Source organism: Triticum aestivum, chromosome 2D, assembly GCF_018294505.1.
Source record: "Triticum aestivum cultivar Chinese Spring chromosome 2D, IWGSC CS RefSeq v2.1, whole genome shotgun sequence".
NCBI lineage: Eukaryota > Viridiplantae > Streptophyta > Magnoliopsida > Poales > Poaceae > Triticum > Triticum aestivum.
This window is the reverse complement of record NC_057799.1, coordinates 397,050,689-397,066,096: the sequence shown is the minus strand read 5'-3', so window position 1 is coordinate 397,066,096 and position 15,408 is coordinate 397,050,689. Positions and strand designations below refer to the sequence as shown.

The 15,408-nt window shown below is 43.1% G+C and overlaps 2 protein-coding genes across 6 annotated transcripts in view; both read right to left on the bottom strand.

Moving 5' to 3' along the window:
• The window catches only part of LOC123053387 (uncharacterized), a 6,540-nt gene extending 2,671 nt beyond the window's left edge, over positions 1-3,869 (bottom strand). Inside the window, exons 1-9 of one of the 2 annotated variants that reach the window (XM_044476858.1) lie at positions 3,604-3,869; positions 2,825-2,977; positions 2,570-2,740; positions 2,279-2,361; positions 1,979-2,177; positions 1,310-1,431; positions 634-700; positions 509-559; positions 285-337 (exon numbers count right to left, since the gene is read on the bottom strand). In XM_044476858.1, coding sequence (XP_044332793.1) covers positions 285-337; positions 509-559; positions 634-700; positions 1,310-1,431; positions 1,979-2,177; positions 2,279-2,361; positions 2,570-2,740; positions 2,825-2,977; positions 3,604-3,684 — 980 coding nt within the window. In that variant the 5' untranslated portion in view covers positions 3,685-3,869. Of the gene's footprint in view, positions 1-284; positions 338-508; positions 560-633; positions 701-1,309; positions 1,432-1,978; positions 2,178-2,278; positions 2,362-2,569; positions 2,741-2,824; positions 2,978-3,603 lie in introns of those variants that run through there. The other variant, XM_044476859.1, reaches the window with a different exon arrangement.
• Positions 3,870-5,844: 1,975 nt separating this feature from the next.
• LOC123053386 (uncharacterized) lies at positions 5,845-14,243 on the bottom strand. Of its 4 annotated transcripts, none has more exons than XR_006425554.1 (6): positions 11,261-14,243; positions 10,893-11,019; positions 10,220-10,413; positions 7,239-8,025; positions 6,581-6,966; positions 5,845-6,425 (listed from the first exon to the last, which is right to left on the bottom strand). XR_006425554.1 is itself a non-coding variant. In XM_044476857.1 (6 exons), the coding sequence occupies exons 4-6, from the start codon at positions 7,883-7,885 to the stop codon at positions 6,292-6,294; spliced, it is 1,167 nt and encodes a 388-aa protein (XP_044332792.1). In that variant the 5' UTR covers positions 7,886-8,025; positions 10,220-10,413; positions 10,893-11,019; positions 11,261-13,674; the 3' UTR covers positions 5,845-6,291. The 4 variants fall into 4 exon arrangements, 2 of the variants coding, with proteins under 2 accessions (XP_044332792.1, XP_044332791.1); XM_044476857.1 differs by having other exon boundaries at positions 11,261-13,674; XR_006425555.1 differs by lacking the exons at positions 5,845-6,425; positions 6,581-6,966 and adding an exon at positions 8,572-8,770 and having other exon boundaries at positions 8,014-8,025.
• Between the last annotated feature and the right edge of the window lie 1,165 nt (positions 14,244-15,408).

The following is a 15,408-nucleotide window of genomic DNA, read 5'->3' as shown; positions in this document are numbered from 1 at the left end:
CGTCCAATCAAAGTACAAGTATATGCACTACTATTTAGCAATTAAAAGCATTTTGCCAGCTGTTATTGCTTTAATTACTTTCAAGCTCTTATTGCACAGTGACGCATGCATTGGTAGAAATCTGTTACTCATTTAGCAAAGTTTAGTTTAATAAAATGTCCGCAGAAGATAGACAACTATTTGAAGAAACCTTGTGATTTGTTCAGGAAAGAACCACTTGGGAATTGTTTAACATGAAAAATACAGAAAGTAAATTACAAGGAGAGAGTGTTATTGGACCAAACTGATTATCAGTTGTGTTACGGTAGAATTTATAGAAGGTGTCCCAGTGGCTGCTCTGCAATGCGAAGGAAAACCATTATAAGTTGGTAAAATCTGCAACTGTTTTGTGAAATAAACTTGAAGTGCCTCAGAAAGAAAGGCGGCTGAGCAGGTATTAGTGGAAGTATCTGATGATGCCAAGAAAACTAATACTGAGTACAAATAAGCAGCTGAGTAAAGTAAGTACCTTTATTTCATCTCCTCGGAGGCGCTTCATTTCTAAGTTCTGGGCAGGAATCTGAAAAGCAGGATAAAAATATAAATGTTATTTATATCCAAAATTTGAAAAGGGAATCCAAAACAAAGGCAAACCTTTTTACGTTCTTGTCTGATATTCTTCCGTTTGGGCTGCTTCAAATCCATCAAAAAATCATCAAAACTGAAGGGTGGAACAAAGAGATATCAGTAAATATTGATATATCATAATCACATAATCAATAGCATGTAAGCTCATAAAATTTCCAAAAGTAGCAAATGAGGGCAATGGCATGATCATAAATCCCAAGGTAGAATGTTTATACTTTTAACATAGGGACTCGCATTTCTTGCATATAAGCTCTTGCTTATCTACAATTATCTGCCGACATCAACTATTCCATTGGGATGGTCATGCAGATGTAAACCCAAACAGGGGGGAAACAATCTCATAACCACCAAGAAATGTCTGAGAAGATTGTATTACTAGCTTGTTCACCACACTGCCCAAATAAAGTCCCAGATAAAATGAAAGAAAAGGTATATCAAGTTATCAACAATCTGGGATCTTGATATGTTAACAAGTGTGGAAGGTTGTTGAAAAGAAAATCCTGGAGGTTGCATTATTGTGATGAAAATTGTAGGTGCCCTTGTTTGTGATGTAATCCTGTTTATATGTCTACCAGGCCGTGCTTATGACTAAATGTGGGCCCTGAGTCATAGCCTTATGTGGTCAGAAGAGCACTTTAAACCACTGCAATCCAGAAGTTCTATAAATCTCATGTTAACGTACCATTTGTAGTTCCGGTTTGTCCAATGGTATTGCAGCCCAATTCTTTGCAACAATCCACTATCCTTCAACTTGCTAAATTCACCTTCAGATGGAAAAGTTATATGCAGTGATGACACATTCAGCTGAAATGCAGCAGAAAACAAAAGATTGTCAATTCGTCCAGTGGATCGGAGGGTTTCCACCTATTTAAGAGTCACAGAAGCTATCAATGAAATAAAAAATGCATAGGCAAATTACATGCTATTATAACATTGTATACCCCAAAATCGAAATTAGCAAACACCATGAAGATTCAGCAGGTCTAAAGAGACTCTGACTATAAAACTCTCATTACTCTCATTCACTTATCGCTGTTAGACAATTCAATAAAGACAAAGCATTGATTTCGAAACATTAGCTGCAAGAAGACAACAGAGCCTTCCAATTCAGTGAACTAAACCTGGTGGCCTGTTGTATTCATTGGAAATGGCAACAAAACTAGAGTAAATGAAAAGACAACTGATTCATAAATTGATGAATAATGATTCCTATTGAGTATCAAAATGTCATATTGCCATTGCCATATGAAGCAAAGCACAACCATACAATAGCATTTTGTAACTTTTGCTACAATTATTCGGTAGCCAAGAGACTGTTAACAATATATTGCTAGAATTCTGACTTCACTACCTTGGTAGCCAAATTCTTCAAAGCTTTTACTAAAGCATCAAAAACTTGATCCCGGTAGGATGTATCCCGAAGTAATATTCTTTGACCAGTTACTGGAGTAAAAGGGACACAAGACTGCAACTTTGGATAGTATTCAAGTCCATAGCTGTGGTAAGCTTCCGCCCATGACTGATCGAATACAAACTCACCCCTAGAATGGCTGCAAATGCACATTGTGGTCGTTCAGCCAATGAATGAGATGAAGGGAAGTGTACAGAAATTAGGGAAACGGTAGATGATATTGTGTTAATGATGTTAAACCTTTTAAGGTAAAGCGGAACAACACCTAAAATATTTTCGCTCTCGTCCCGTGCAACAACATGCAGAGGTAACCACCCTGTTTCCTGAAATCAGTACAAGACATGACATTTCAAGGAGGCTCATAACAATTATAAATTGTAGGGCCCATGCTTATCGGGATAGAACAGAAGTTAGAGATATTAGGTATTGAAATTTCTGGGAGTATATTAACACGAATAAATGAACCATGAAATGAGTATAAAGTCTGATAGTGGGTGTACGGAATCAAGAAATGGTGCTTTATATGCTCACCTTCACTGCAGAACCTGATTCCTCTAAGCTCGAGAGAAATGCATGTGTAAGAAAAGGATTAAACTTTTCAGGCTCAACTGAATCAACTGCACATGCATCCCATTCTGCCGGAGGTATGTCCATGATAGAAGAGACAACAGAAATCGATACCTCACGTGGCTTCATGTCCACCTAAAATCAAGAAATGGTTAAGAAAGCCATGAATCAGGGGCACAAGTCCTGGAAAAAGAGTTGACTCAAGAAACACAGAAACACCTCTGAGGCTGACCCTGTGAGAGTGTACGATTCAGCAGAAGGGATCAGTTCACGAGTTCTCGAATATCTATCTCCCTTGATCCACCCAAAAAGTGCAGTAACTTTTAACCGTGAAGCCGAGCTTGGGGAGCCCATGTTGGAAGGTGAATACTCCTGCAAATCATTGTGGATGAAATGAATAAGCAAAGGCTTGGGAACAGAATTTGGCACAAAATAAGAAACATTACACAGGACAAGAATTACACAAATTCCAGAATGGATATCATTTGTAGACTGGGGTGAGGAAGTTGCGCAAAGCCGGATTGGAGTGTGTACATGATTCATTTCTCTAATGTTTAATAGAACACCGTGTTCATAAGGGTGTAGATACTTAAATCGTTAACAGTCATCATATCGGTATTGGTTTCATGTATATATAAAAATGTGACAGGAACAACTCTCTAACTGCCAGTTCACCAGGCTTATTATCACACAAACCAAATCCTACCAATCTTAAGCTTAAACGTAATGGTCCTGTCCGCTCACTTCAAGTGGAGCTAATCCAAGAGCAACCGATTCCCTTAAGTTACTGACTCGCCAACGGTGCGGCAGTCAAACTCTGCTGGACTAGCTGGATCGCTCCAAGAGGATTTGACATTCCATAATCGAAGCTCAGAATTCCGCCATCAAAGCGCGGAAATTATTAGGCCGGGACACCAGATCAGAACGCGCAGATACGGTACGGGCCTAAACAATTTCGGCAGGCGGGCGCCACGAGAGCGACGGGAGTGGGCACTCACGTGAAGGCGGGGACGGCGGCGAGGGGCGGAGGCGAGGACGGTGGGGGACGGGCGCCGCATCGCCACCGCCGGCGAGGCCATCGCTGCCTGCCTCCGACTACTCGGAGCTCCGTGGGGGCGTGGACAGTTTCGGGGGAGGGGGCGAGCAGTGGGTGTGTGTCACTGACACCTGGGCCCAGTACTCAGGGTTTCTGTATGGCTATGGCCGGGCATCCACCGGACGGCGGCCACAGAGCGTGTCGTAAAATCTGTAGCCACGTGGCAAATTCCTGAACGATGAACCGCTGTGCTTCCCGTTTTATCTTCTCTTCGGTTTTTTTCCTCTCAATTCCTTTCGTAAAGATTACTTTACAGTCCCTCTAAAGGAAACGTCAATCTAGGATTTCTTTTTGCAAGGAAATTATGGAGGCGATGTCACGACATTGGTGGAGTGACGAGGAAAACCAAAAACATATACACTGGTTTGCCTAGTGAAAAATGTATGTCCCTAAAGGAAAGAGTTATGCGGTTTTGAGATATTGTGTACTTTAACAGGACCCTACTGGGAAACAAGTTTGGCGTCCTATCGAGAATAACCTATTTTTTGTCGCAAAAAGAAATAACTCATTTTTGTATGTCAAAGTTCTACGCCCTATATATTTCCAGATGGTAAATTTTGATGCAACCTTGACAAACGGTTTATTTTATGTTTGGCACAACATATGATATGAAATCCAAACCTTCAAAAAAAGGCTACATGTGAATTATGGAAGGTAGAAGATGACGAAAATATACATATACAGAATATCCTTCGATCCCCTCGAGCAATTCAAGGAAAAGTCATGGCGAAAATATACTCACCAAAGCCCACGAACTGATTTACCCTTGCACTAGAAGGTGGGATAAAGGAAATAATAGAAGTGAGAGGAGACTCCCTAGACAAAATCAATTAGCACGACGCTAGATTCGTGAACGGCGCAGCAACAGCTGTCGCCAGCGATCTTTGGTCCCCTCGCCTCCGGCTGCCATCTTAGCGTTGCGAGCTAGGGGGACTTCGCATCTTCAAGATTTTTATGTTCCTCTTCAACGTCTAGTGATCTTTGTATTTTGTCAGAATAAAAGTACTATCGTTCTTTTGGCGGTGCTATGAAGTTAAGAGTTTTCTGTCCTTGCACATCCGATTATTTGGATCTGATGAGTTTATGTTGGTGTGTGAAGCTTTTTTAGTTGGTTTGACTAGAACAATGCCCGTGCGTTGCAACGGGATATAAATATTCTAGTGCGTTAGCTTGTGATTAAGGTAAGTAAATTACCTTAATTTACTTACCTTCTGAACCAATTCCACTTTAATTTACTTACCTTCTGAAGCAATAGCGATGCCTCCAAGGTATCCACCCGTACGAGGAGTAGCATTGGGCGACGGACTGCTAGGTTGGTAAGTAAATTAATACCTTAATTTACTTAAGGTATCCACCCGTACGAGGAGTAGCATCGGGCGGTGGACTGCTAGGTCTGGTCGCAAGGCATAGGGGCATCGGAAGTGGCGGCGGTTGTGGTAGGGAGAAAAATATCAAACATAAAATGTGCACCCCACTCCCCTTTATATACACCTCCGACGTGGGCTCAACACTTGGCCCACTAGGAGTCCACACCAATTTCCACTCGGATCCAATCTAAATGGGCTCCTGCCTAGTGTGCGACCTTTTTCCAAACCGTGTTGCTCACGAGTTAGCTAGTATGATTAGGGTTTGTGGACGAAGAATCCTCCTGGTTTATTACCAGTTGGTTTTTGAATGATGTGTCTTTTTTTAACTTAAATGATGTACCCTAGTTTGCCCCGTTCCTAATGCAGTGCATATTTGAGAAGTCAACTTTGCAAATTTTGATCAAGTTTATAGAGAAAACTATATATATCTATAATATCAAAAATATAAAAACAAAACTACATCTTATGACGAATCTAATGACATATGTTTGGCTTTCTACATGTAATTGTTTTCCTCCACAAACTTGGTCAAAGTTTGTGAGGTTTGAGTTTTCAAAAAATCTATATGCATTACATTATGGAACGGAGGAAGTGTGAAATAAAGCTAAGCCATGATGACATTTCCTAAAAGAACCTAGGTTTTTTTTTTCTTTCTTCTTTCACTTCTTTTCTTGTCCTCTTATTTTTTATTGCACTGCACATGCTCCAATGCAATGTTTTGCATGGGGCAAAAGATAGAAAAAACTGCCAAGAGAAATTCTGTGGCATTCAAATCATAGAGTAATCAGAAACCTTGGTTGCAGCAGTAAGCAAAATAACAGTACATTGTGGCCTTGATTGTCATCTTGTATATAGTTACATACAATTATGCATCTCTTGTCAGATGGCTACACAATAACATTAGTATCTGTAAAACTTGTTACATTCAAGATACAAAAAAAAAGGAGACCCATACGGACTAGCCCCTACGACAATTTGTTAAGAAAAATTAAAATCAGGCACACACACCCTGCGGAACACAAGGCTCGGACGATGGTGAAAGGCTGGGCGGGCAGCCGGTAGCGCATCACTAGCCAACTGGTCGACGCCTAGTTCCCACATTCAAGATACACGAACTACGAGTTGCCCAAATTCCTATGTTCTATTTCGTTGACAGCACATTTCACAGAAATTTATTTGCCGAACAACGGAACTTGATGGAATGGTTTCAGTCTTGCACAGGTTTACCCGCGGCGAAATTTAGGGCGAACAGAGAAAACACCAGGCCTCTGCTCCTCAAATCGGTACCCATTTTCAATAAGGAAGCCCCTGACTGCAGCAGGCAGTGAAGCCTGTCCTTTGCTGTGCCTGCCAATCCCTGTAAGATGCAAAACAATAAGATCTCACTATATCTGGTGTTGCTTACACAAGGTACGGCTACAAAAGAGTAGTGATGCCCTCATGTGGCAGTGATTGGGGTAACAAGAAGTTTCGAGTAATTAACAAATAAGTTAATAGAGGGCAATATATTACCTGTGATCACCTCTAAGACAGACTGTCTAGGGCGAAGAAACACCACCACTTTCTCTGCTGCAACCTCATTTGGGACAGCAATTGTGGGTTCAGACTTATCTAATTCATCAGTTGAAGTTGGATTATTCCCTGGTGGCTGGAACTCTAACATGTGAAGATGCCTCTCCAATGCAGTTACAGCCTCTGATGCATGTAGACCATGCATGTCTATCTTCCAAATGTTATTGTTGCTGTTCCTGAGATGAAATATTTCTTCTGCTGCCTTATTATTTAACTTTTCAGCAGCCAACCGCTCTTCTTGAGCTCTGAGGGAGAGTTCCTTGGCAGCAGCATGGTCACCTCTGAAGAATGCATTGCTGGCAGCCTGAGAATGCTTTGTGGCAGCCCTATGACCAAAAGGAAATACAATGGGTCAGTTTCACACGAAAAGACTCAACGTCAGGAGTGCGGCACATTCAAGGGGTCAAAGTTAGCTAATCTTGTCTCTCAGATTCTGACCATCATGCTGATGCAAGATACTCTATGAGTTACAGAAGTATGTTGCTACGAAAGTTTGCATTTATTCGACCTACATTTGTCTGGGTTTGCATGAATGCAGCCTACTCTGATATGCATAAGCTAGTGAAACCCATAACAAATACAAGGATTTGCAATATACCTCATCATCTTCAATGCATCTTTCCGGTGGTTTAAGTAATCATCATCAAACTCTTCTAATTCAGGCTCCTGGGGTATAGAGATTAAATTCATTTGCGGTGGCAACAGTTGTGATTCATTTGAATGTTTATTCTCTGCTATAGTGTTTCCTGACACTGAACCATGTGCTTTATTCATCTCAAAAGGAGATTGACCAGTTGTTCTACCCTCCCTTGGCAGAAAGTCAGGAGCGACCATGGATTTCAGCAAAACAGATGACTGGCCAACATCATTATCCACGCCAGCCAATATGTCCTCAATTAAATTACTGTCGGCCCAACTATGAGCATCCTTCAGGAGCTTAATTTTGTTACCAGATGCAGAGTTTACACCAGAATTTGTTCTCACCATGTGATCAGTCAAATGCCTATTTCCATTTTCATTACCAACAACTGCAAATTCAACAGGGGGGCGAATCACTGATGCAAAAGGCTTTGCCTTTGGCATATTATTATTTCCTATAGCTGAGCTGCTGGCAGAACTGGAGCCTCTAGAACCCGAGAGAGCAGGAAATGAGTTGACATCAACATCATCGCCTCCATCAGCTGTGCCACGCAACCTGTGATCGAAAGCAGCCCACCCCGAATTGGGGATCTTCGGCCTATACATGTTTACAGTTGACAGCCTTCTTGAATGGCCTTATTTTAGCTTAAATAGGTAAGACCCCAACACTCGCCGAAAGGACGCTGGGTAGTGGGTCTCCTTTGTTTTACTTCCTTCAACCAATCGAGAAATCCACCAATTTCCACCTAAAATGTGGGCAAAGATGTCAACTCACTTCATCTAATACAACCATATAATAAATCAGCCAAAAGTGGCAAATCTTGGAACACAAACATATCACTAACAGTAATAAATAAGTTCAAGAACAACACGGTCCACGCCATTTTTTCATTTTCATAACAAGGTTTTGTTGAACCTGATATGTTCTCGCATTAAACCTTATTAGTACCAATGAGTCTTTCCATTAGTTACAGAAAAAAGTTACAATACAAATAATTGGACCTTTTTTTTAAGGCAAATAATTGGACCTTTGACTTGAATGTCTGACAGTAAGCCCTGTGATTTTATAAGTTCCAAATAGACCTATGATTATGCACGTTTGCTTGTACTAACTGTTTAAGGCACAAATTGTCAAACTGCACAATTACAAACCAGTGTCCTGTTTAAAATAAGCCTTGAGGTTATTTTCTTTGTCACAGTTGTTACTAATGATTGTTTCCACCACTTTATTGATTAACAATTGCTGGAAACAATCATCAAGTCATAAATGAAAAAATGATTCGTGAATGGACCTGTACTCTTTATGATGCCTTCCAAGTCGTTCTTCATCAATTTAGAGCTATCCTCTTTCACAATGAGTCTTTCCATTAGTAGACCTATGACCTTTGACTTGAATGTCTGACAGTAAGCCCTGTGATTTTATAAGTTCCAAATAGACCTATGATTATGCACGTTTGCTTGTAGTAACTGTTTAAGGCACAAACTGTCACACTGCACAATACAAACCAGTGTCCTGTTTAAAATTAGTCTTGAGGTTATTTTCTTTGTCACAGTTGCTACTAATGATTGTTTCCACCACTTTATTGATTAACAATTGCTGGAAACAATCATCAAGTCATAAATGAAACAATGATTCGTGAATGGACCCGTACTCTTTATGACACCTTCCAAGTCGTTCTTCATCAATTTAGAGCTATCCTCTTTCACAATATTCACTACGAGTAGCGCCCGAGACAAATAAGAAGCTACTGTGCACTTATTTTTACCGAATCCACTTTTGCGGCAGTCCAACCCTCTTTGCCTTCCCCCAAATACCAAGCCCTCGCAAGTTTAACAGCGATCCAATAGAAATTTGCACAGATTGATAGCACAGGCAATCCACCACGCAAGCTCCAGCCGCCCACAGCTTAAAGCTTTCCCCATGGTCTATATACTCACTATTCAGATAGACCGGTAGGCGCACGTACGTACCTCTGCAAAAGGGTGTTATTTGGGGGCGTTGACCCACAGCTCACGGAACCACGGCGTGGAGGGGGCCGGTGAGAAGGGCAGACCGGAGGGGCGGGGGGAGACGCTGCTCTTCGCTTCACAAGTCCGGGCTGCAGCGTTCCTTCCGAAATCCATAAACTGCGGCGGCGGCGGGCGGAGGATTCCGGAGAGCGAAGTCGGGGGAATCTTTTTTTCTCTCTCTCTTCTTCTTCTGTCCGCGAGGTCGCGAAGGGGAACAAACTCGTGGTGAAGGTCGTTATTATATAGGGTAGGTGACGTGAGGTGTCCTCTTTCCGATTCGGACGGTGGAGGTAAAAAGCGCGTGCCATAAGGAAAGTTAGTGCTGGACTCGGTGCGCGTTTCCGTTCCCGGCAAGTATAGTTGACTCCTCAAACGCGGTTGGGCCTGGGTCTTCTGGGCTGTGACGGGCTGGGATGTATATGCAGTCTTATTTTTTTCCATTAGCCACCTGATGATGACGTCCCCCTCAAAAAAAAACTGATGATGATGTATCTGCAGATCAGCAGATTGTCAAAGAGAATGGGTGCAGTGGACCTGACCCCACACGTCATCTGCACTACTGCACCGTGCACTGCTACAGAGGATCTCGACCCGGTGCAGTACACATGCAAAATCTTCATCAATCATCTTGTTTTCCTGAATTAGAAGAAAACACCGAGAAGGTGCGCGGTGCGGGTCTTACGGACTGGCTCAACAACATTTAAAAAAAGGAAAAAAGACAGGCATAACGAAATCTACGAGGTCCTAAGAACGCAACTGAAAGGAAGAACTGTACAGCTACCCAAAGATGAGAACAAATTTTGGTGTAAACTCTGAAAAGGAAGAACTGTACGCAACTGATGATGCAGGCGAGTCAGGGGGGCAAGCGTGAATCTTTCACCAATTTTATGCATGAAAATATCAACACAAGCAGGAAGGCGAGCTACTGACCCAGATATCTTCGATCAACACCAAGCGAGCCGAACGAGAGCTCTCACCCTCACTCCTGCTACTTGTGTTGTTTCATCGGCCTGGCTGACGCTGTTAACAGACCTCCAATCAGATTTCCCCAAAAAGATAACATTGCTGAAATTCCTAATGCCAGTGAGTCAGCAACTGTCACCAAGACTTCCAGAGTAGTGAACCTGTCATCAAGGAGTTAAGTTTATTAGTTCCAACTTCTTTCAGGAGTCGCATTGGGCTCCTTTCCTTAATCAATTAGTCTCGATTCTTGTTCTTAAGGCAAGAGTTGCGCAAGACAGCCAGAAAGGCCATGCTGATGCAACTTTATGAAGAAAACAATTCCATTGCCCTCTATGATCGCCATGATAGTTTTACTAGTTTAGCAGATGAAGGATCGCCGGAAAGGTAAATCTTAAGGCATACATGCAGGATTTAGGTACAAGTACAGCAGCCCATATGCGCGAACAAGAATGTGTTCTTGCAAGTCAGCATGCAAATTAAAACACACAATAAGTTTCCCTCTGGAGACAAAATTAATCAGCAGGCACCCTTATTTTATAATTCAGTGTCATAATAAAATATTTACAAGACAACTAAGATGTCAGAAACAAACAGCATTGTTGTGATGAAAGGCATGAACAAAAACGAAATGTCACTGAACCTTGGTTGGTACTTAGTAGAAAGCCGAAGAGAGTTCCAATGGAGATGACACATGATATATTTGCTGCTTGCTTCAACTCCAGGATGCATGCTGTGGCCTGGAGCCATGTTACTTATTTGTCTCAATTCTGCCAATAGGATGAATTTGTTAGCATAAGCATAACTAATGGATACAAAGTTATCAAGTTCATCCACAGTTGAACCAACGCTGGATGTCAGGAGACAAACGAGCATACACAAAATTCAATCAAGTAACGCTTTCTCGGACACGCCTGGTAGCATGCTGTTATCTTTACAAAAATGCTATGATAGCGCAAACGACCAAAATGCAAGCATTTAATGTGCTTAGGTAATTTCGTATTTGCATACCTCAGAAAGATAAATACTATGGATCGGAAGAGCTACCAAAAGACATGTTTGAGAAGAAAAACTCCAACTCAAGTTTCTGCAACCCTGTGACCAGATCAATTGCACTAATGTTGAAAGTTGTAACTGAATGTTCTTTGCCAGCTTGTGTATCTTTGATTTGCTGATACAAACTTCCAACCATGTCGTAGATAAAAGAACTATCTTGGTGATTAACATCACTGGCTATAAACAAGTGCCTGGCTGCATCCTGCAGGTTTCTTCATATCCTTGGACTTCATCAATTTCCTGACATGCTCCACACCGTCCCATTTCTCATCAGCTGCATAGATGTTTGACACAATGATATAGTTCCCTATGTCCCCGGCCTCCATGGAGAACAAGTGATCAGCTGCGAGCTGGCCGATTCTGATCTCTCCATGGACCTTGCATGCTCCTAGCAGAGAGCCCCATACATTTGCATTGGCCATGTGAGGGGGCATATCCAACACAAAACTGTATGCGTCTTGGAGACGCCCACCGCGGGCAAGAAGGTCAACCATGCATGTGTAGTGCTCTGCTGTCGGTTCAACTCTGTAAATATCTCTGGCGAACTTGAAAACCTTGATTCCTGCATCAACAAGCCCAGCATGACTGCAGGCTGACAGCAGAGCAGTTAGAGCTACATGGTCTGGCTTAATGTCAAGTGTAAGCATTTCATAAAACAGCTCCACTGCCTCTTCTGCCATTCCATGCATTGCATAGCCTCCTATCATGGCAGTGAATGTGACAAGGTCTTTGTTAGGGCTGACTCGAAATAGATTGTATGCATTGGTTATATTCCCGCACTTTGAATATGCATCAAGAAGAGCTCCTTCAAGATGGATGTCTTCTAGGGATGCTCTGAGCATGTAGCTATGGCATTGTTTCACAAGTTGTACCGAACTCAAATGGATGCAAGCGAGGAGAATATTTGTAATGCCAACAGTATCGGGACACTGCAACTGATGAAACAGACAGAAAGCTTGATCAGACATATTATTGCGTGCATACAACTGAATCATGAGATTCCATGTTGTCCTATCCTTCTCAGGCATTTGATTGAAGATTCTCTCAGCTTGCTCTACACTGTTATTTTTCAGGTAGCAAGAAATCATAGTATTGCCTGTTACAATGTTCCGACCGGCTAGGTTTCTGAAAAGTGTATCTGCATCCTGCGGCTGACCACACTTTGCATATGCATCGAGAATAGCATTTGCAACTGATATTTCCCCAATATAACCAACTCGCAAGGAATATCCATGAGCTTCCCGAACCCTCTTAGCACCACAGAAGGTACTCATGCGGATAAAATTTAAGATTGTGACAGAGTCACAACGAGTTACCTTGCGGCACATTTCACAGAAGAGTTTGGCGAACTCCTCAATATGTTCTTTTCTGTTAGCACAGCCCGATAGAATTGCATTCCATGATACTGAATCCTTGTCCAAAATATCAGCAAAAGAATGAAGAGCATCATCAAATCTGTCACACTGGTTATAGAAACTAATAAGAGCATTCATTAAGGATGTTTCCTGACGAAGTACTGGATGCCGATAAATATAACCATGAACTGCCATCCCTCCTTTGACATCACCTACTTGAGCACAAGCAGTGAGCAGACTAATGAAAGAAACAGAATCAGAGGTCATTCCTGTAGACAGAAGCCTACGGAACAGGCCTAACACCCTAGAGTTGCACCCGTTTATCACATATCCAGCAATTATTGTGTTCCACGTAACAATATCTCTTGAATTCATACTTCTGAATATTGATTCCACAACCCTCATTTCACACACCTTGGAATAATGAGTCATCAGCGCATTACAAACAGACATGTCCATATATAAGCCAAACCGGAACACGAAACCATGCACTTCTTTGCCATAGTTCCTCCCATACTCCATAAACGAGCATACAGGAAGAATATTGGCTACTGTTGAATAATTCGGAAGACATTCCTCTGAGATCATCTGACCAAATAGTACGAGTGCTTCTTCGAACAACCCATTCTCAGAGTATCCTGCGATAATCGAATTCCAAGAAACAACATCCTTGCAATGAATTGAAGAAAAGGCTCTATGCACATCATCCGTGATTCCACCTGCACCACATTTTGCATACATTGATACCAATGCATTCCCACACAACGTATCAGATTCCAACCCAGTCTTGACGACATAGCCATGGACACTCCTCCCAGCCGTCAAATCTCTCAGTTTTGCACATACCGGAATGACGACAGCCACCGTTACCGCAGTCGGCATGCTTTCATCTACACCACACGCAAGCATAGACCGGAACAAGGCAAATACGTCGTCAAAATGCCCAGCCCGGGAGGTCCCAGTGATCAGGATGTTCCAACAAACCGCGTCAGGGCAGCCCATTTCATCAAACACCAGGCGGGCGTCCGTCAGAGCCCCACGCCTCCCGTACATGTCCATGATCGCCTTCGCCACAGCCACGCCCGCGGCGTTCCCGAGCCTGACAACAAACCCGTGGAGGCACCTCCCCAGGGCACCGCTGTCGGGGAGCGCCGACGCCGACTTGATCGCCGCGGCGAGCGCGAGCCTGTCGGGCCGGAGGTCCCGCCCGAGCATCCCGCGGACGAGGCAGACGGACCCGTAGTGATCCCCGCTCGCGGTGCGCGCCCTGAGCAGCTCACTGCACTGCCTGTGGTCCGGTGCAGGCATCGCACCGAACACATTGTGTGCGTCGCCGGTGTGGAAGAACCGGTTCCACCCGAGAGCGGCATGGGCGACACGCGGGGAGGTCGTCGGAGAGCAGCACCCGGGTTTGGCCAGCCTTGTGAGGAGGAGCATGGCTTAGTGGAAGGTCCAGTGTGGAGAATGGCGTGCCGGCGTGGGCATGGGAGGCCTTGGAACGCTTGCTGCGGCGCAGCGAAGGTGGGCACGGCGCGGGCCGCAGCCGCGCGCTCTGGCAAAGGGAGGAAATGATGGGGCCGAGACAGGACGGGCCGCCTCGCGTTACGGAGCATCTCCGATCATCATAACGGGCTATTTTGACCCAAACAAATCGAACTCACTTTTTAGTATGGCAAATAGACCGGTTTTCATGTCAAATTTAATTACCATGAGGATGGCAATTTCCTAGCAATTATGGTAAATTCTTGCCATGTTCAATTTTTTGTCAGGATTTGGTATGCTTACTAAAGAAAAATTTCATTCTCACGACAATTAAATTTGGCATAAAAACATTCGATTTGCCATGGTTAAAATTTGACGTCGAATTTGTAACATTACAGTAATTACCGCATCTATGGTGGTCAAAATAATCCCGTGCAAGCTACAAAAATTGCACGTAAACTTCGTGACTATCCCCCCCCCCCCAAAGGGCGGAAACTCATGGGGTGAACCCATTTTACATAGTTCTAGATTATTAATTTTGACCTGGCCGGTAACTGCTTACTTTCTCTCCATTTTCAAACCCCCATTTTTACGCAAATCATTTAACTATTCAAATAGCACACAACAATTCAACATTAAAATGTTTTGAATAGAAAAAATACATGGTTCAACCATATATGTTATATGGAGTACATAGTTTAAACATAAAGTTAATATGACATCACCAATTTAATAGTTTCTCGGTGTAAATGCACATATGTTTTTCAAGATCAAATAGTAGTTGCACATGCAATTATAATCTTGAAGTTGTCAACACCGACCCAAGGATTTGACAACATGCGATGCATCTTGTTTCGGGAGTCGGACGTGTACTCCGGGCCTCTCAAAATCAAAAGTAGTTGACGACCCATCGTCTGTTGGAAAACGTTGCAAGGAAAATTAAAAAAATTCTATGCACATGCAATGATCTATCCATGGAGATGCATAGCAACGAGGGGGGGAGTGTGTCTACGTACCCTCGTAGACCATAAGCAGAAGCGTTTCACAACGCGGTTGATGTAGTCGAACTTCTTCGCGCTTCAACCTATCAAGTACCGAACGCACGGCACCTCCGCATTCTGCACACGTTCAGCTCGGTGACGTCCCTTGCCTTCTTGATCTAGCAAGACGTCGAGGTAGTAGATGAGTTCCGTCAACACGACGGCGTGGTGACGGTGATGGTGAAGTGCTCTCCGCAGGGCTTCGCCTAAGCACTACGAAAATATG